This window comes from Pezoporus wallicus, unplaced genomic scaffold (assembly GCF_028554395.1).
Source record: "Pezoporus wallicus isolate ANWC-B61680 ecotype Strahan unplaced genomic scaffold, APGP_CSIRO_Pwel_v1 contig_3812, whole genome shotgun sequence".
In the NCBI taxonomy this organism is placed as follows: domain Eukaryota; kingdom Metazoa; phylum Chordata; class Aves; order Psittaciformes; family Psittacidae; genus Pezoporus; species Pezoporus wallicus.
Window position 1 is genome coordinate 553669 of NW_026639618.1, and position 20936 is coordinate 574604.

The window sequence follows — 20936 nt, forward strand, 5'->3', positions numbered from 1 at the left end:
TATAGGGAAAGGGACAATGAGGAGGCAGGAATGAGGAGCCCAAAGCAGGAAGAAGGTGAGACAGATGTTTTCCCTGGCACTGCCAGGTTAAACCAACCACGAAACTCCAGCCTAAACTAGATGCAGACTTATTTGAGGCACACCTATTGCTCAAGGAGCTTGGCTTCCATGCAAATCCTAAAGCCACTCTTTCCCTTGGCAGTGACTGGGCACACCTGAAAATCTGACCACTTCCCTGAGGTACCCAAAGAGTCTCCAGTCTAGCTAACCACCATCTTCAAAGCATTTATCGTGCACGAGGAGCCCCCAGAGTGCTGCAAAGGTTTCCCACACCAGAAGGCAACGAGGGGCAGCAACTCAGTGAGGAGTCACCGCCGCGTTTCCCAATGGTGTCTGGACAAGGTCCCCTTTGCGGGTTCGACTCTTCAAAGCAGCAGCCTTTGCGGCCCTTGAGTGAACAGCACGGGGGAGAGAGAAGCTGGTTTCGCCGCCGTCCCGCGGGTCCCTACCAGAGCACGGCCAGGCTCCAACGCCCCAGCGCGGCTCCGTGCATCAACCGCACCGGCCCGGCTCCGCCTGGGCGTCCCCGTGCTCGGGGCTGCTCCGCTCACTTCAACAGTGCCACCTAGTGCCTTTCTTAAACCATTCCAAGTGGAAAGGGGGGCTCCGGAGCGGGGAAATCCGCTTTGGCGGCAGAGGGGAGTTACAAAGAGAAAGAACCGGTCCGTGCGGGCGAAAGCTGCTTGCGAGCTGCCCGCAGTGCGGTGTGCGGTCAGCCGCTGGTGCCCCGGCTACCTGCAGACCGTGAATAGGGTACAGAGTGAACACCGCCCGTTAAAAAGTATAACTAAATAATAAATAACCCCCCAAACATAGTTTTCCAGTTCTTAAATTGTCTAACGTGTTTCCTGGCTTGTATTAACGCGAGTGGCATGGGTATTAACGCGAGTGGAATGGGTATTAACGCCAATGGGAGCTTCCTTGAGTATTTACTACTTTAAATGTTTCCGAGAGTGAATGGGTAAAAGTGGAACTGGAAACTGCAAAGTTCATCCATTCATAGAGGCAATTCCCATTTTATTAATAAAAACCAGCAGCAGCAATAGCTGTCCCAGCAGAATAGTGGCTGTGGGAGAGACAAGCCCCACAGCCCCAGCAGAGTGATGCAGGGAGTGGGGGGTTCCCCCTGACTGCGGGGCATGAAGAGGAAATCAAGTGGTGGCAACATATTAATATGTACTGCGTTTCTCTGCAAAACTGAGACTTAGCTAATTGTATTCCTGCCGCTGAACTGGTCCTTGGCTGAGATCATTTCAATGGGCAGAGTTGGTTTCTTTTTTTTTCCTCCTTACAGGAGTTCCCTCCCCTCCTTCTTCCCATCCTCCGCCTATTAAAACAACTCAAGTCTCACTTGTTAAAAGACCCCATAACGTGGAGGAGGCAGAAAAGCAGCAGCAGCAGCAGGAAAGAAAAAGACGTCTGGAAAATATTACCCGTTTGCTGCTGCTGCTGCTGAGAAACCTCATTGAAACAGTTACTCGGTCAGCAAGGCATCACCAAAGAGACTTAATCTGATGCTGTACATCTCTCAAACTTTCAGACGCTGCCTTGCAACTTCTCCAGGCTCCTGGCTAGCCGGGATTGAAATAAGATCTTCAGCTTCGACTACGAGAGACTAAATCCTAATTTATTACTTTTAACTTTTTTATTATTATTATTATCTGGAAAAAAAAAAAAACAAACAAACCAACACGACTTTGAGCTAGAAACCGAAGCAAAGACAAATCCATGGTAATTGTGAACACACGTGGGAGAAAATGAGTAGGACTGAATAGCTTAAAACGATTTTTGTTTTTTATTTGTTTTCATTTTTAAGTATTTTTTATTTCTGAGCGTCTCAGTAAGTCCCTGAAAAGTGCGATTTGATTTTTTACCTCAAACTTGGAAACTCTTCAGCGGGAGCAGCGGTACGTGAGACCACACAGCTGGCTGGAGCCCCTCTATGACCAAAGGACAGAAGGACAAGCAAGGTAGGTAATTTACGGTTAGGCTTCTGTCATCCCAAGAGCAGAAGACCCTCTCCTCCCATCCCCACTGTTCAAGGGGGAAACGCTGAAATACCAAAGCTAAAATACGACTGGGGCTGGGGGAGGACCTCACCGGCTCTGCGCTACACCTAGTTCAGCAATGAATAGGACCGTCATGAGGATGAATGAGGTTTTCAGCTTCAATCCCCTCCTCCGTGTAATCCGGTTAAGATATTGCTGAGCGTTAAGATTTGGAGGGGAATATAAAAGGCGGCAACTCCCCTTCAAAAAAAAAAAAATCTGAGCCCCCAACAAACCCATCTAACTCCCAGCCAAACCCAACATTGAAACGAACTCGAGCCGCAGGTCAGCAGCCGCTCCGCCGAGCCTGGCGGGTGGCGGGGCGCACTCCCGGCCCCCGCTTGCTTCTCCCCGGCCGCCCCCCTCCTCTACGGCCAGGACCGGGAGAGGAGACGTGACAGGAGCGCGGGGAGAGCCGGGACAGCGGGAAGGCAGCGGCGGGAGGAGACCCGAAGTCCCGCCTCGGCAGGGGGAAACAGACGCTGCCGAGCGGAGAGGGCGGTTTCCCGAAGGCGGGACGGGATGGAACGGGCGCGGTGCGATGCGGTGGGGCGGGAGCCGCCGGCTGCCCGCGAGCTTCCACCGCCGCACGCCAGAGCAGAGCAGAGCCGGGCTGGGCCCCGCCCCGTCCCGCAGCCCGCGGAGCCCGGCCCTACAGAGGGAGGGTCAAAGCGGGGGCCGCGGGGGGGGATCCCTCCAACGCGCCCCGACCCCGCTCCGCTCCGCGCCGCCGCCCGCCCTCGGCGTGACGTGGCGGCGCGGGGGATCCCCCCGGTGCCCCGCCCGCCCGCTGTGACGCGACAGCACCGCCCCCATTGGCTGCAGCGCCGGGCCGGGGTTCCCCCGAGGAGCGGAGCTTCCGCTGCGCTCCGGAGCAGCTCCCGCAGCCCCGCACCACTCGTTAGTGGGTGGCGCGGGCACGGCCGGGACCCGGCGCTGGAGAGTCTCGCAGGGCTCCGCGGCAGGGCCAGAGCCATCCCCTGGGCCTGCGGTGACCCCGCGGCACAGCGCTGCTCCGCGCCAGCGCCCTGCTTCACAGCCTCCCGCCTCATGAGACATTCTCCCTTCGGCACACATGGGTGCCGCTCCCCTCTCAGGGGAGGGAGAGGGGTGGCGGTTTAAGCCCCGCAGAAAGCCGGGCAGCAGGGTACCTCATTGGAGGGTGATGGCTGTGGCAGGTGCTCTCCTTCCCTACAAATGTGCTGAAAATCCAGCCCCCATCAAGGTCACAGCCACTTTGTCACTAGTCTGGAGAAGAGAAGGTTCAGGGGGAACAATCTACAGCTACCTGAATGGAGGTTGTAGTGAGATGGGGGTCGGTCTCTTCTCCCAAGTAACAAGTCATAGGTCAAGAGTTAATGGCTTTAGGTTGTATCAGGCGAGGTTTAAATTGGATATTAGGAACAATTTCTTCCCAGAGGGGGTGCTCAGGCACTGGAACAGGCTGCTCAAGGCAGTGCTGGAATCACCATCCCTGGAAATGTTCACAAACTATGTAGATGAAGCCCTCAGTGACATGGTTTAGTGATGGTCTTGGCAGTCCTGGGGTAATGGTTGGACTGGATGATCTTAAAGGTCTTTTCCAACCTAGTTGATTCTATGATTCCATGGAATCTTTATGGAGCAAAGCCAGGATTTTATTTCATGCTCACAAATCTGTCTTATCCTACATGCAAGTGCAGAAAAACCTGGGAAAAGGTTTTCCCAGTAGTAGGAACAGCAGCCCCTCTGGGCACAGTGGAGTTTCCCATGCTAGTTCACTAGCAAAGGACTCTTCATATCTATGGTGTGGGAGCGAATTTGCTTCATTTTGTTACTATTCAAGATTAGTATATAAAGCAGCAAATTACTCCTCCGCTACTCAGTGTAGTGGGACTTGACTAAGTCAAACAAGATATGACCTGTGCTTTATAAACAAATTACAAGGTAATCAGCTATGAACACCAGATAAATATTTATGTGCTCGATTAAGGCATGGAGTAGTCGGTTTTGTGCCAAAAGCATCCATGGACTTCATGACCAGCAACCAGAAAGCATTTCTAAGCTAGATTTTTGTTTAACCGCAATCTGAAATATCTGATTATAAATATAATTTACTTCTTATTTCTTAGAGCATTTGTCTGGTTTATTTTTTGTTGTTTTTTTCCTCTTTCAGTTAATTTAGTAACTAGCATATCACTGTCTACATTAGGGACAAACCCAACCAGCAGCTGCAGAATTCTTTCCACATCAGTTACTCAAACCTGTAAGAGACTAAATTTGGGCAGTTTAGCGGGAAACATATACCGAGCAGACAGGAGATCCTTGATTTGCTGATCAAAGCCTGTGCATGCAGATACAGTTTGCCATCATTACTAATCCTGTTCTTGATTTTAAACCTAACCCCAGAGTTAATTTTAGTCTTATGTGAGCCCTTTCCAGAAGATCAATAGCATGACAAAATCTGGAAGTGATAAATAACCAAAAGCACCAGATATGGTAACTCTGCTGTGGTAAAGATGTACAGATGTAACATAACTTTTCAGTTTCCTCTCTGTAGGCTGTAAAATAGAAGAGGGAGTCTGGACAGCTATTTTATGCTTGTAATTAATGTGTACCTGGAATCATTTGTACTTCAAAGATAAATTATTTATTTTGCCATCAAATTAAGGCTAATAACGAACTTAAATATTGGAAAATGGTAACCCGCAGATAGTGTTTGTGTGTACAGGCAGACTGTATGATGCAAAGCCACATACAGTATGTGTCTGCCTGTGTGCATACACATCTGCACTCACACGTGCACTCAAACATGTCATTGAAGCAGCTGCTCTGTTGAAGCCAACGCTGTTATTCTCACGAGTAAGGAGGGGTTTTTAAGGCTTCTACCTACCCTTCTACACCAGAAAGAGTAACACAATACACATCAGTAGCCTAAGCCTTATCATGAAGGGTTTTGTAGACCTTCAAGGACCTCTTGCATGATCATGATCCTGATTTTACAGGTGAGGAAGCTGAGACAGAAAGAGGTGAATTCACACACCTAAGGTGAACGGCAGGTGAGCGGCAGCACTGGGAACAAAATCCAGATTGTCTGTGTCCCTGTCCACTCTTGGATGCTGTGACATAAGAAATGCAGTGGTAAACAATGACCCAGCTGGCAGCTTTCATAAGGGACATTACTCTCTATAATAAATCTGTCAAATGTATGCATACATTTTCGACATGAATATCCCGGAAATAGCAGCTCTGCGGAGAAAGATGCTTTTTTTATGCCTCCACTACAGAACTGCAAGATAAATTATCTACTGATTTCCCTCTTCAGCAAAATACTTAAGTGCTCACTTATCTATAATGACGTACTTACATGCTTTGCTGAATCCAAAGCCTCAGCGCTAAGCTTCAGAGGACCATGACTAGTAGACATTCAAGAATTCAGCTTCTATACAGGCATGTATAAATGAGATGTTTTCAAAGGTTTTCAGTGCTCAGCACATTGCAACAAAGATCTGCAGACAAGTCTGATGCACAGATCTCATACAGAATCACAGAATCAACTAGGTTGGAAAAGATCTTTAAGATCACCAAGTCCAACCATTACCCCAGGACTGCCAAGGCCACCACTAAACCATGTTGCTGATGGCCTCATCTACATGGTTTTTGAACATTTCCAGGGATAGTGACTCCACCACTGCTCTGGGCAGCCTGTCCCCTCCCAAGACCTTGCCCACCCCCAGCCTGCTGGTGAGGGGAGTGTAGGAGAGCAGGCTTGATGCTGTGAAGCACTGCTCAGTGGTAGCTAAAACCTGGTGTGTTCTTAACACCTTCCTAACTACTGATACCCAGCATTGTAAGGGCTGCTGTGGGGAAGGTTAGCTCCAGAGCCAATAGAGGGATAAAATCAGCACACTTGTGACTGAACCTTTACTGTTGTCTCCTGGACAGCTACTGACTTTTGCAGTGTAAGGTTTTTTAAAAAGGTCTCCAGATGTTTGGAATTAATAAGTGCTAATTCTTTCAAACAAACTTCCACATCATTATGTTTTATGTACAAACTTCCTGTGTCTCCCCCTCTTGCTTTTTCATTTTCTGGGGAAAAGCTAGCCAGAAGTACTACATGGCAATAGGTTTGAGTGTTGTACATGAGAGATGACTTTGGAAACAGATGATGTAGTGAGCTGCATCCCATATGTTGCAAGCAAACCTAACTTCAGTTTGACCTCCTGATTGCTTCCTTAGTCCTCATAGCAGCTGGTGAAGAATAGGTGAACAGGCTGCAGATAATATTGATGTGTTCAGACACCAATGCACATAGGTTTTCTGGATATGCATTTGCCCCTATTTTATTTATTGCTGTCTTGATGTATTAGTAATAAATTAAGCTTTTTTTTTTCTCTTTGTTTCCTGACTTTGCAAAGGGATGAACTACCTCCAGGTGCTCTTACTCTCAGGGATGCATGAAAGCTGATTAATAACCATATGGGTGGAGTGTTCTGCATGATTTTGGAGGAGGGGGTGAAGTGGTAGATTACCAGTGCAGAGCAGAATTTGCAGTCCTGTCTCAGGCTTCCTGTGCAGTACATGGGGGACATAGGCACCTCCAGAAAGAGTCTGACACAGGCAGTGCAATCTTATTGCCACTTGGAAGTCTGATGCAAACTAGTGGACTTTCTGACTTCTTTCAGTGATAAACAGCTTTCACTCTTAAAAAAATAATAATAAAGAACACTGCAGGAACTGTTTTCCTCCCCCTCCGTTATAGACCTCGTTAAAAACCTGTCCAGAAAGTGCAAGATCCAGGTTTGACTCCAAAGACAGTGAGGTAACCCAACTCACCTCCTCACCAGGTGAGAAGCTTTGTTTCCCTCCTCACTCCTGTTCCCATGCAGCAGCCGTCCTGTGCATAAACAGAAATGACTTGCAATTATCTTTGTTGATCCAGAAATATGGACTGGCTGCATGTCTTCCACCTGTTGAGCACCTCATCCCTAGCATAGGGGGTGCTTTTTTTCCCTTTTTGAAGTGCTTCAGTGCCTATTTCCCAGGACAAACTGACAGGGTTAAATCCCTCCAGGAACCAAACATCCATTAGGCTGAGACATAAAACACTAAGCTGTGCTGGTCATAGAAGGTGTGCACGAGCTCTGTACAGCGCCTTCCACCAATTAGTCAGCTGTTGAACATGGCTGTAGTGTCAGCAACTTTGAATATTAGCAGTTACATTTTTGCTGAAGGAATATTGCTAGCACTTAGAAAGAGTGCTTATCAACGAAGTCATTGAGAAACAATTGTGGCTTTGAAAGTTAGTGTGGGTGTTTGTCCTTCACCAAGCATTTGACACATCTTGACTCAGCACAACATTATTTTAGGCTTGCACTGTTAAAACACGGTACTGTACACTGGGTCTCTGGTAATACTTGGTTTTAACTTTGTGGGACAAGTTCAGGAACTTCAGGAATAGATTTCAACTGATGTCTTATGAAGGATGTAATTTTACACTTCACAGTGTTAGGCCAAGCTAGGTACATGTAACAGCACAGTCCAACCTGTGATGTCAAAGTGATGCAGCTATTCCCTACCCTTGGTGCTAGCATTTGACTCAGCAGGTCAGTTTTGGTTCCAGACTTGTACAAGTGTCATTTCCTTTTAACTTCTTGGCTCAATTATTGAAGAAGGGTGGAGAGGTTTTGGCTTCTTTGCCATTGTTTGGGCACGTTCAAGTTGATAAAGATCAGTTCTGCTGGGCAAGCTATCAATAGCTCACATGCTAAATCTTGAGAATATTGAGCAACTTTTTCCAGACTTTCCCTGTGTTTCAGTCAGTTAAAAGACTATACATAAAAACCTCAATTGCACATACAAAGGGGAAAGTTTCTTTGATGAAAGCCAGGAATTTAGATCAAAACACAGTTTATTTTCCCAAGGTTGACAGTGAAAGGATAGAAAAAAATGCTGGTTTATTAAGACCAGAAATCCATTTCTTGATCTTAAAAGACTGTTTTTTTGCGAGGGAGGGAAGCTGTGCTGTAATGACAAGATCAGAGAATTCTCTTTTTTTTTTTTTTTTCATTTTGTGCAGAAACACTTCATAGGAAGAGAAAACCAACAGCAAATTAATATATAAGAAACCTGGTAGAGTATACAGTCAGTCAAATGTAAACACTCCAGATCTTAATCTAAATCCTATGGGCTCCACCCATACAAGTGATCCATTAATTTCAGCCATATAATTCTTAATGTAAGCAGACTTTAGCCCCTGCTCACTAATAGGAATTTTCTATTTATGGCAAGAGAAGTAGTGGACCCCAAATGGGAAAGCAGAGTACAACTGTGCTGTTAATGAAACATTTACCTTGATGTTTGTGACCTTCTGCGTGCTTGAGGGATTAATAAACAAAGAGGCTATTTGACTTCAAGGTAATCTAGAGGGGATCTATTACTTAATCTGTTTTCTAAAGACAGTCTATTTTGGGCACTGAGTTTTAATTCACCTACAGTGGTGGTTAAGCATAAGCTATCTTTTATTAGGCTTCTTTATGACCCCTTGTTGTGAAAGACTTTCAGACAGGCCAGAGCAGGGACAGTCGCTTTTGCTGGTGGGTGATTACAGCACCTGTCAGAGCCCAGCCATAAGTATTCAAGGAAGTCCCAGAGATAGGGTCGAATTTCTTTAACAGTGTTTCCAAATATACATTTAAGAGGCTTCCTCCTGTCTTGAAATTTAAGACCCTAAATAGCCAATGGAAAAAAGCACAGTCTTTGTAACCTCAGACTTTGCGCTTGCCTGGTTTATTTTTATTGTGTAAGTGATGCTCTGCTGACTTTTTTTCTTCCAAGTCTATAACTTTTCTGACAGAAGTGTAATTGCTGACAGCTATGCTGCTGCAGCTTGGTAGTATTTCTTCAAGAAAGAGTTAAGGACATATATGATGTCAGGAAGTGCTGTTCCAGCTTTAGCTTTGGCCAACAGATGGTGAAACAAACATGATCAGCAGACGAGCAAGATGTTAGCAGCAAGGAAAATATGAGTAATAGTAAGAAAACACAAATATTAAGTTCATTACTCTAAGAGAACCTAATTCAGCAAAATATTCAAGCACGAATTTCAGATTCATTTACTTACAATGCATTTGCTAGGTTGGCCTTAAACAGGCATTATCTGTTTATGTCCTTAATGTCAAATGCAAGAACTGACATGAAACACTGTCATTAACTTTCCTGTAATTCTGAGAAAGCTGTTGCATAAAATAGTTAATGTGATTGCCAACAAAAAGTAGTTAGGTAGCAATATACTCTGCCTGTCTGGTCTGCCTGCCTACGTTGTTTGTCTTGACTTCCAGAGCACCCTCCTTGCCAGCCAGCTCCTCAATAGCCCAGAGCTCAGGTTAGAAGATTTCACAACCAGGTAACATAAAATGCAGAAGTGGTCAGAATCAACTGATGTGCTAATGAATTTCTGAGCCCAGGGTGGAGTCTTGGCTCTGTTGAATTAATGCATAGTTTTGCCACAGACTTAATCTCAGTCAGGCTTTAGCCCTATACACATGTGCTCACACATGTATATATCTATGTACACAAATGTATGAATAATACATTTTTGCAATGGCATTGAGAAGACCTTTTAAAGCAGATGTCTGATTATATAAATTATAAATAGTCAGGCATCTGTTTAAAAATTATAAATACATTCAGACATCTGTTTTAAGAATGTCTTTCCAATATTTTTGCAAACATAACTAAGCGACAGAAGCGATTTGGGGGGGATGCAGTCATGACATGGATGGGGGATGAGAACGGGCTGCCTAGACATTCAGCTGTTCCGCTTGCCTATGACCATATGAAGAGAGTGGTGGCCCAAAAGCCCCTTCTGCAATCCCCCAGGGTAAGATGACAGAGTGTCTCATTCAGCAAGCCCAGGCTGCCAAAATAAGATCCTGACACAGACAGCACCTTCTGTGAGGACATTACAAATAGTAGAAAAGATCCCTGGTACATTAAGTGTATCTGACTCTTACTTTGCACAGAGGAAGTACAGCAAAGAGTTGTTAAGTTTAACAAGGTGATGAAGTGAATCTGTGTCACAGCCAGAAGCACAGGGTGTATGTGTTGATGCTGAGCTCTATGTTATAGTCACATGCGCCCCTTACAAGGTCTTTATCAGCAAGTGGTGGCTCTGGTAACAGTTTCCGTACTTCTTTGCAGATGTATTGTGAGAGGTTTATATGTATCCTGAGAATACTTGGAACCACACTCTTTGGGGTGTCCCTCCTGCTGGGAATCACCGCTGCTTACATTGTGGGCTACCAGTTCATCCAAACAGACAACTACTACTTCTCCTTTGGACTCTATGGTGCTATCCTGGCATCACATCTCATCATCCAAAGCCTGTTTGCCTTCCTGGAACACAGGAAAATGAAGCGGTCGCTAGAGACTCCAATCAAGCTGAACAAAACAGTTGCCCTTTGTATTGCTGCCTATCAAGAGGATCCTGACTACTTAAGAAAATGTTTACTTTCTGTGAAAAGATTGACCTACCCTGGAATTAAAGTTGTTATGGTCATTGATGGGAACTCAGAAGACGACGTTTACATGATGGACATTTTTACTGAAATCATGGGTAGGGACAAATCTGCCACTTATATCTGGAGTAATAACTTTCATGACAAAGGTCCAGGTGAGACGGAGGAGTCTCACAGAGAGAGCATGCAACATGTGTCTCAGCTGGTCCTGTCCAACAAAAGTGTTTGCATCATGCAGAAATGGGGTGGAAAAAGAGAAGTTATGTACACAGCATTCAAAGCACTGGGGAGAAGCGTGGATTATGTACAGGTAGGTATTAGAGCGCCAGGTCAGTGCCAATTCAAACACACTTTGAAAGAAAGCAGCTTTTGTATATTTTATGCAGCATGTTAGAGGCCATCCTAGTCTCTGATGAACACAGTGCTCCTTTCAGCCTGTTTGGAAACAGCTTGACCGTTAAAAGTGTATTTTGCTACCTTTTAAAATGGTCACTGTATCTGTGAATATGTGAAATCTGTGCACCAGCTACTGCAGAAATTTGAAATCCTTCCCCAGACCTCAGTACTGCCCCTCATCCACATGGTTTTGCTTTAGACAAAGTCAGTGGACTCCTGAAGACCCCATCTGTGCTTCTGTAGGTCAAGATCTTGGGTGAGGTTTTCTTTTGTGAGGTTGCTAGCGGGCCCATGTTCAGGCATACAGACAAGTATTTCGGTGGCACTAGGGAATATCTTAGAGTTTGTAAAAAAGGTGGGGATATTTTACAGGCTTCGAAGGCCATGCAGAGTATTCAGTAAAAAGGTCAATGTGCAGCCTTGAAAGAAAGGTTTCTTCAGCTAAAGCCTGAAGGAGCTTTTGCTTCATCACTTACAGCTGCATTACCTCACTCACCACGACTTGGCCTTTAAAGCCGTTATGACACTATTCACTTAAAAATTAATTAGGCTGGGTCCTCTCTCCCTGTTTCCAAAGCAGCAGAGACACATTTCTTTCCAGCTGTCTCGGATCCCATGAAAGATTTTCTGTTTTTCCCTTACACATAGAAGCACTCCTCACTCTTGCAAACAGCCCTGCTGACTGTGGGAAGGGGAGGAGGCCATACGTGGAGGAAGGCGAGTGGGATCAGGGCCTCTGGGTGGACACTGAGGATCCCTCCTTATTGATCGAGGCCAGCGAGCCGCACTGAATATGAGATGATCTTCCTAATTAACCACCCTCAGCCCTTCCCACCCTCTCCCGACCTCAGAGCATGCAGTGGTCTCCTCTTCAGTACCCCATGAAGGCTCTCTGCTGGCTCAGGGCAGTTGCATGGCTGAGCCACACATTTCTGTGGTCCGGAAACACAGCATCCATCTGCACAGTGTCCACATAGAGGCTGCCAGTAGCTGAACTGAGGGCAGCGAGTCCTCCACACACAGGAGGGGCAGAAACTGAAGAGAGCCAGGAACTGCTCTGTTATTGGAGCTGAGAGTGTAAAGCAAAGATTTAAAACCCATCCCCATCCCCTAACACTTCCAAAACTGAAACTGATTTATTCTCTGGAAACAATGGGCTTAAGCTTTCCATTGTTTGTGCTTTGGTTCTGTGCTGTGAGGCATTATGGTGGGATAAAAATGCTGGTTTTCTTTATTAGCATGGTTTTATAATCACTTCACACAGAAGTATCAGACTGCAGAGAGACAGCAGAGAGGAAATGGATTCATTGCATGTTTCCTCCCTCAGTCCAGCTCCTGCATTTGTTCACAGAACCTGGAAAGTGTTTCTATTTCAACAGTCATAGCATAAACTGAGAAAATGGGAGAGATATTTCTGGTCTTTCAGTCAGTTAACACTCCTGACCTGGCTCAGAGGGAACTAATGAATGTGTCAGGGACTGTAATGCTGCTGTCCCAAAAGCTGCAGTAACAATTGAAGCCACAGGCACATCTGCAGACACACCTATATTAGAAATGCAGCACCTTGGTGGCCCTGGCTTCTACACAGTCATGATGTAATGCAGCTAAAATGTAGATCTGTTTTATGAATGAAAGCAGGTTGAGATATTTCAAATGGGGGTACCGAGGGTAAATGACTTTAAAGAGGCTAGACTTTTTAAAGGCTGAGCAATCTGCCTCTGATCAAGTACTTTAGAAAAGTGGACCAGTCAGCACCATTTCCCACCCCTGACACTGTGGGCCTTATGGTTCTTAAAAGACACCTAGGAGTTATGGACAGGCAACCATAAGTAGTCAGACCGATGCAGATAAAGAGCTGTTGCTCATAAGCAGTGTCTCATTAAATACCTGAAACTGCTGTGAAGGCTTATTTCCATCCTGGAGGAGGAGGGTGCAAGCATGCATAGCAGTTAAACTGGCAGGTATCATCTCTGCAGAGCTGGTTGGGGCAGCCAGGGTACAATTCATCTTGGCTTGATGGAGATACCTGTGTGGACAGTCCAGCGAAGCCTGAACTTCTTAGAGCAGCTTGGATAAACCACCACTGGTTATGATGAGTATCTGAACTCATTATAACCCTTTCATGCAACTCTGTGACCCGAGGCAGTAATTTCTAGGTCACAGCCCTTATATAGAAAGGTGGCAAATTGCCTCTTGTGCTGTGCTGGGCCACCCGTGGCTGAGCAGACCTTGGTGTGTTCTATTTGGGTTCCTAAGTGTCTGTCTTTCTCTGGGTGTATCCTCTTTTCACCTGCAAAAGCCTTGTCCAGATGGAAAATAATGGCTTTTCAGGTTTGCCCCAAATCCCCAGACACGTCCACCGTGCTGGCGTGCCCAGGACACATGCTGGTAAATGAATCTAGCATTTTCAGGATTCTTCATACCTATTTGTGATGTTGCTCATGGTCAGGTATTTCTGCTATAGATAAATGCATCTGATGGGGTGGAGGCTGTTCAGCTGCTTCAGGTGACAGTCGTTGGAGGGAAAGCAGAGGCACTGGGGAGGGAGCCAATCCCAGCCAGTCAGTCATGGTCACAATGAGTATCTCTGCCTGAGCCTGGGTACTCACTAAACTACGGATTGTCTGTGCAAAACACTCAGCCACAGCTCTGTCCAGGGAGCTCCAGATAAACATATAGGCATCCTTTCCCCCCTTCAGCAGAATTGTTCTGCTCCCTTTTTATCACTGAGTGCTGTCACTGATGGTAGCTGGAGGCACACATTGGTTATGCAAAGGTACTCCTTGGGATTAATCCTTTGAGGGGAGGAGCTGGATGCATCAAGTTAGCAGGAGCTGGAAATGCTTGTGGGTTTTCTCCTGGAGGAAATATCAGAGCTTTCATCACCTTTCTCCTCTTGGCCCCGCAAAGTGAGCACGGAGGGGAGCATGTCGGAAGGCACTCAGCTGCATCCCAAACTATGCAGCCTGACTATCCTGGGCTTCAGTCTGGTCTGTAGTAGAGCCCCCTCTTCACAGACCAGACATGAGGGTTTCTGCTCCCCCTGGAGTGAGAAGGCTTAAACTGAATTGAAAAATTGGATGAAAAGACACCAAAATTAGCACACCTCAATATGAAGCCTCACCAGAATTGACTTTGCATGTTGTTCATGCAGAACTACTGATTTTTTGCCCTATCATCCCCATCTGAAGTCATGGGAATGCACCGTGGGGATAAACTGGAAGCAGCATGAAAGTCTGTAGGGTAGGATCCAGCCAGCCAGGGGGGTGTTTCTGGAACAGCCTCTTCTGCCCCAGTTTGTGGGTGTCTGCAAAACACACAGTGGGGGCACTGCTTGCCGCAGCAGCCACAAGGAGACACCCACTTGTTTGAAACTGGCTGCAGCCCGTGTCATTCTCCTCCGAGCAAACGAAAGCGGTGCCAGCTGCCTCGCAGGCCGGCCAGCCTGTCTGAGCCCTCCTCCTACTCTCCAGGGGAAAGCCAGTTCCTAATGTACACAGTGTTTAGTTGACTAGGAGTGTTTGTGTGGCTGAAACGCCTTCTGTGTGTCATCTATTTCTGCCCCAGTTTTGTGGAGGACTTGCTCCTTCTGGCCTTACATAGGTTTTATTTATAAGAATGCCGGAGGAAAATAGCAAATAATTTCTATATATCAAATGTCAAATCCCTGCAATAATAACACACCATGCATCTAAAATTAAAAATGAGTTTGTTCTGGAATCCAAAATACATATCTTACATGGATTGCAAAGTCTTCTGAGAGTGAAAGAACTATCAGGTTTCTTCCCAGACTCCTAGTTGACATTTTTGTTAAATTCCAAGTGGCTGGAATTTAACTCGTTGCTCCTTCCCTCATATGCCAGTGGGAAACATTTGACCAGGGTGCTCCAACCATGTAGCCAATGCAGGGAAACCCTGTGTCAGGGCTCAGCAGGATTCTGCCACACACCCACAAACATTGTCTTGCTCTGCAGTGTCCCATCTCTGAGAACATATCTTGTTAGAAGCCAGCTCAGTGTGCCAGTAAAACAAACAGAGCTGATACAGAAGACAGGATTGTTTGCATGCACAGCTCCAACAAGCACTCTGTTTTGTTCAGCACCACTCCTTGCTGCCCGATACAAATGGTTTTAACAGAAGCATCAATGCAGGCTTCAAAGAGAGATTTAATTTCATTGAGAAGAATATACATTTAGAGTTATTGCAGTCACTTTTCTTTTCTAGTGTGCTCCATAACCCATTTTTATTCTTGTTTTGTCTTTTTGTAGGTCTGTGATTCAGATACAATGCTTGATCCAGCATCATCAGTGGAGATGGTAAAGGTTTTAGAAGAAGATCCAATGGTTGGAGGAGTTGGAGGTGATGTGCAGGTAAGTACAATTTTAAGATTAACAGAGGGATTTCAGCAACTTTCAGCAACTATTTCCTTGCCTGGAGTAGCATCGAATATACTGTGATACCCTGATAGAGGCTTTTATGATACCTTAATCTTTCTGTCTGTTGAATGGAAACTCTTATTCTTGGGTGTGAGCACTGAATGGTTTTAGCACCCATACATAGCAAACAAATATTATTCTTCTCCATATATATGAAAAATGGGGTAGTGCTGGACTGTTGTGGCGTCTTTTGAGTCTCTGGTTATAACTGTTTGCTCAAGGTTCCAAATAAAAGCTATAGGGGAGCAGGGAATTGAGAACAGGTCTCCCAAAGCCAAGTTCAGCACCCCAAGCACTACAGTTATGTTACGACTGGAAGCCAAGATTGTTAGGAATAAAAGCCTTTTTGAAACACAGTGCACTATTCAATCTGTGTATTGTTGGGTTTCCTCTGCATCTCTGTCAGGCAGGACAATGGAAAACCCCAAAGTCAGCCCAGCTCCACTTCTGTTAGGATTTCCAGCATTGCTGAGTTTGGCTGACAACTGCAGCAAAAGGCTGTTCGTTCCTTTAGACACAACTGCTTCTGCTTCAGTTTAGAAAGAAAAAATGCGTATGGATATTTCAGTTGGCCTTAGGATTGGTCCCCTGTACTCAGTTGGGCTTTTATATGAGATGCAGGAGAAAGGCCATCTCTATGGGCAAGCACTTGCTAATGAATGCCCCAGTAGTCAGAAGTATTTCAGGCATGTGGCTCTTAACTCCAAAAATTAAGATTTCCACAGAATCCTGAATATCTTTGCGGCTCCGGACTGACCACAGACCAGGCATCACACTTCCCCTGCACATGTGAAGGTGCCAGGCATGTGTGAGCACAACTGGAGGGAGACAGTACAGCTTCAGCTATGACAGCAAAGGTTCATAAACAACTGCAGAGAGAGGTGGAAGGACATGTGTCTTCTGGGAGGAAAGGAGGCAGAATGAGGCTTTAGTCTTTTTTTCCCCTTTCCAATTCACTTTCCAGCATACACCAAATACATTTGAGCCTATCCCTGTGCCTTGCTGCTTCTAAACTGTTCCAGAATTAAACAAAGGCAAGATTGGTTCTTGGCCAGCAAACCTGACAGAAGTTAGGACCGTCAGAGCAAAAGACTGTTGCTTTGGGGTTTTTTCCTAGTTGCAGGAAAATGTCTTCTACTTGTAGAAGGGCACAAATTCCGTTGTAAATCCCCAAACTGAGAAGATGTGGGTGCAGAGCTGGCACAGCCACCCTATTACACGCTTCCCTGCCACATCCCCCAGCACAAGGTGTGTGCTGAGAACCTGGATATGAAGGCATTGACTTGGGCATCTGCACACACCCATGCTTCCACTGAGTGTTCAGACTCCTGGGCTATGTCTGTGTTGTATTTTAAGTGTAGGCCTGAGCTTCAGGTGAGCTTTGGGGCATGCAGAAGAGAAAGACTGAGACTTTTATGTAGGCCAAAGCAAGACTTTACTGGAGTATCACAGTGTGTTGTGGGGCAATGTACCAGGACCGCTACTGCAGAGACAAAGCAGAGCAGGTTGTTCCTCAGAGGGACTAATGTCAGATATGGGGACATAACCCATGGTCAAACCTCTAGGGCCAGCCTTATGTTACCAAAAGCGTGTGCCAAAGACCATGTGCTTAACCTTTCCCATGCTCCAGCACAGCTTTAGGAGGGCTGGAAGAAGTCCTATGAGCCCCAAAGATGTGTGCAGGTGGCAGAGAAGCAGCAGGCCATGTGTGGGACTCCACCATCTCCTCTCAAGAGAGATTGAGTCCAGCAGGTCTTAAACTGGGGGTAAAGGGAAAGGAAGAATGAGCCAGAAAATAAATTTCTTGGTAGAAAATAGGAAGGGTTGCAAGGAAAAAGAGAGCATTTTGGTGGAACAGACTTCTGAAGGCTTCATATCACCCTTCCTGCCAAAGTCCTAGACCATATAGAACTCCTGTGTCTGTGAGTGGATACAGGAGTGAGGTTCCTCCTGTATTTTGGCTAATGGTGCTCTAGTCTCCGCAAATTCCATATTGATCTAATGTATATATTTTCTGTCTCAAGAGCTCTTCTAAAATGAAACCTTTTTTAATTTTGCAGATTTTGAACAAATACGATTCCTGGATCTCCTTTCTGAGCAGCGTGAGATACTGGATGGCATTTAACATAGAAAGAGCCTGTCAGTCCTATTTCGGCTGTGTACAGTGCATCAGTGGACCTCTGGGGATGTACAGAAACTCTTTACTCCATGAATTTGTGGAAGATTGGTACAATCAAGAATTTATGGGCTCCCAGTGCAGCTTCGGAGATGACAGACATCTAACTAACAGAGTGCTAAGCCTGGGCTATGCAACAAAATACACAGCTAGATCCAAGTGCCTTACCGAAACACCGATAGAGTATCTCAGGTGGCTGAATCAGCAGACCCGCTGGAGTAAATCGTACTTTAGAGAGTGGCTTTATAATGCAATGTGGTTCCACAAGCACCATTTGTGGATGACCTATGAAGCTGTAATCACTGGATTCTTTCCTTTCTTCCTTATTGCCACAGTCATTCAGCTCTTCTACAGGGGAAAAATCTGGAACATCCTCCTCTTCTTATTGACAGTTCAGTTAGTGGGCCTGATAAAGTCTTCATTTGCCAGCTTCCTTAGGGGCAACATTGTCATGGTATTCATGTCACTCTACTCAGTGTTGTACATGTCAAGTTTACTGCCAGCAAAGATGTTTGCAATTGCCACGATAAACAAAGCAGGGTGGGGCACATCAGGAAGAAAAACCATTGTAGTTAATTTTATAGGACTCATTCCAGTCTCCATTTGGTTTACAATCCTCCTAGGTGGCGTGATTTTCACTATCTACAAGGAATCAAAAAAGCCATTTTCCGAGTCAAAACAGACAGTTCTCATCATTGGCACAATACTCTATGCATGTTACTGGGTTATGCTTTTGACTTTGTACTTGGTTCTTATCACCAAATGTGGCAGGCGGAAGAAAGAGCAACACTATGACATGGTGCTAGACGTATGATGTTTCTGTGGGAAGTTACCCAGAGAGTTGTAAAGCAACCCAACGACCTTGTAGTATCTGTGGCATCAGACAAACGTTGCCAAGGGAAATGGATCATTGCTGCTGGGAATAGGACATTTATATTCCTCTGGGTTCATTTTCATCCTGCCAAAGTAAGAAAAAAATCAAACAATAAAACATGATTACTTTTTTCCAAGGCGGGCAGGAGGGAGGGGAAGAACACAAACCACACAATTTCATCCTGTTCGCAAGAAAAGGGGAGAACTTCTATGTTTATGCACTTTCTTATTGTGCATATGCCTGACAGTGTTATGTTCTATATACCTCACTGGTCATGCTTATGTGTGTGGACAGGAAGGAAAGGAGTTTGGAGAATCGCGAAAAGGATCTTAACAACCCCTTGCAACCTAATTTATGAACTTCTCTTTTTTTTATAGTTCTGTTTATAGGAAGGGTCTTTTGTGTTAGGCTGCCAAATGTAATGCCAAAGGTAAATTTTAAGAGGCCATTGGCTGAGCTGTATTTTTATATTATTGTATTATTTGTGTGTGTGTATTTTTAAGCCAACTTTTTTTTTAAATCACATATTTTATATTTTACTATCTGCCAAAAAAAGCTGCCTCCCCCAACATTTTGTTCTTTAGCCTTTTTACATACATTTGGGAAACAAATAATCATACGTTCTCCCCACAAATTTGTGCTGACTTGTTCGCAACAGAAAGAATAAAAAGTCTCTCTGCATTCTTGCAACTGATGAATGGTTATTTCTGTGAAAAAAAGCATTTAAATGTGCTCTTTGAAGACATTTATTAGGAAAGGCCCAACATTGTCAGTTTTTTGAATACAAGCATATTTGTGCATAAAAAAAGGCCAAAGGGGTAGTAGATATGTGCAATTTGGGGCTTTGGTTTGGATAACATTGTGAAAGGGAAATCTGTTTTTCTGCTGAGAGCATGATATCCCTGACATGCACAATAACCATAAGGCAAGGGAGGCCTCCATGCCATTGGAAAAGAAATTGCTAATGGAAAGCTCCCACTGATTTTATATGGGACCTGAAGAGTCAAAATTTCTCATCTAGAGAAAACACTGGACATCCAAAACTACTATTGACTTCCCTGATGGTCATAGCTCGTAATCTGCTAGCACCATGCAGATGGTTTTGATTTTTAGTTTGAAAAAATACATGGAAGGAAAACTTATGAATACGTTCAAAATATGTGTGTCTTACTATAGAACTTCTGCAGTGCCCCTCACATGTTTACAGAAAATCCGAACATCAGCTTCTCTGAGATCCAGTGGAATACAGACCGCAGTACTGAGCCCAGTGATTTATATTTGACTAGAGCGTATCTACCAGAAAAGAAGCCAATTTTTTATCAGGAAACACCAAACCTTACTAAATCCATCACTTCCTTGGTGCCTAATAATCAGTCCTGGACATTTACTTTGGACCATGGTTTTGAGAAATACTATTCAGGACTAAATTCTGCAGTCCTTCACCAGCCAAAGGAATGTGGCATTGAGCCCTAACATACTTTATAGAGAGCAACAGAAATCCAGCTGCACACAGATACATGCCCTTTTTAGATTCTGGTATTAAAAGCACTGTGGTAAAGCAGAAATCAGCATATGATGCTTAAAGAACTTAGAAGCATTTTCAGCTTCTCTTGTTTTTATGCAGACATGAACAGATTCTGCTGTAGAATGAACTGCACACACACTACCTTGTTTGTCTGATTATCTTGAGGTACATGATTGCTTGAAAGTCATACTAATATTATGTTAATGATTGGAGAGTTGATTCATGTTGATTACAAAATAGAACAGTATTAAAAAATGCAAAAGAAACAGTAAAAATAATAAAAAAACTTGACTATGCCTTTTAACTATTTATGATGTAAGTTAAAGCTTGGGTTAACATTCAAATGTCAAATAAATCCTCTCATTCTATAAAAAGATTGAATTAATTGCCTGTATTTATTCTAGCAATTATTCAATGTACTTCCAATATAGGTTGTATAGTATAATTGTTACTTTCATAAATAAAATATTTTTGATAAGATTATGACTAATTCATGGTATTTCTGATCAGCACTTCTGCTTTGAAGCCATCAGTCTGCATGGTTTGAAGGCTGTCGTTATCATGTCACCAGCCTGATTTCCAAGTAGGAATTAGCTATCATATAGCAGAGCACCTAGGGAGCACACGCTTGAAGGAGGCAGGGACTGGTCCCTGCTCTGAGAGGCAGCACAATATGTGGTACTGCTCCGAGTCTCTGCCTGCCTTTGCCAGCAGCTGCTAGGTGAATTCAGTCAAAACATTTCCCTCCCTTTTTCCTCGGCTTCCTCATTTGTAAAACAAGAATAGCAAGCCAGCCTCCTTTTGGGAAGCTCTTTGAAGTTTATGGCCAAAGTACTTTACATAAGAGCTGATATTTTCCAGCCCTTGGGTCCGCTGGAAGTTACTACCCTCTATAGCTGCAGAAGCAGAGGAAAACATGTACA

General features: G+C 44.8%; 1 protein-coding gene across 2 annotated transcripts; it reads left to right on the forward strand.

Moving 5' to 3' along the window:
• Positions 1-1872: 1872 nt before the first annotated feature.
• Positions 1873-20493, forward strand: HAS2 (hyaluronan synthase 2). 2 transcript variants are annotated; one of them, XM_057415260.1, is made up of 4 exons: positions 1873-2030; positions 10290-10916; positions 15271-15372; positions 17499-20493. In XM_057415260.1, the coding sequence occupies exons 2-4, from the start codon at positions 10290-10292 to the stop codon at positions 18426-18428; spliced, it is 1659 nt and encodes a 552-aa protein (XP_057271243.1). In that variant the 5' UTR covers positions 1873-2030; the 3' UTR covers positions 18429-20493. The 2 variants fall into 2 exon arrangements, with proteins under 2 accessions (XP_057271243.1, XP_057271244.1); XM_057415261.1 differs by lacking the exon at positions 1873-2030 and adding an exon at positions 3221-3286.
• The last annotated feature ends 443 nt before the right edge of the window (positions 20494-20936 follow it).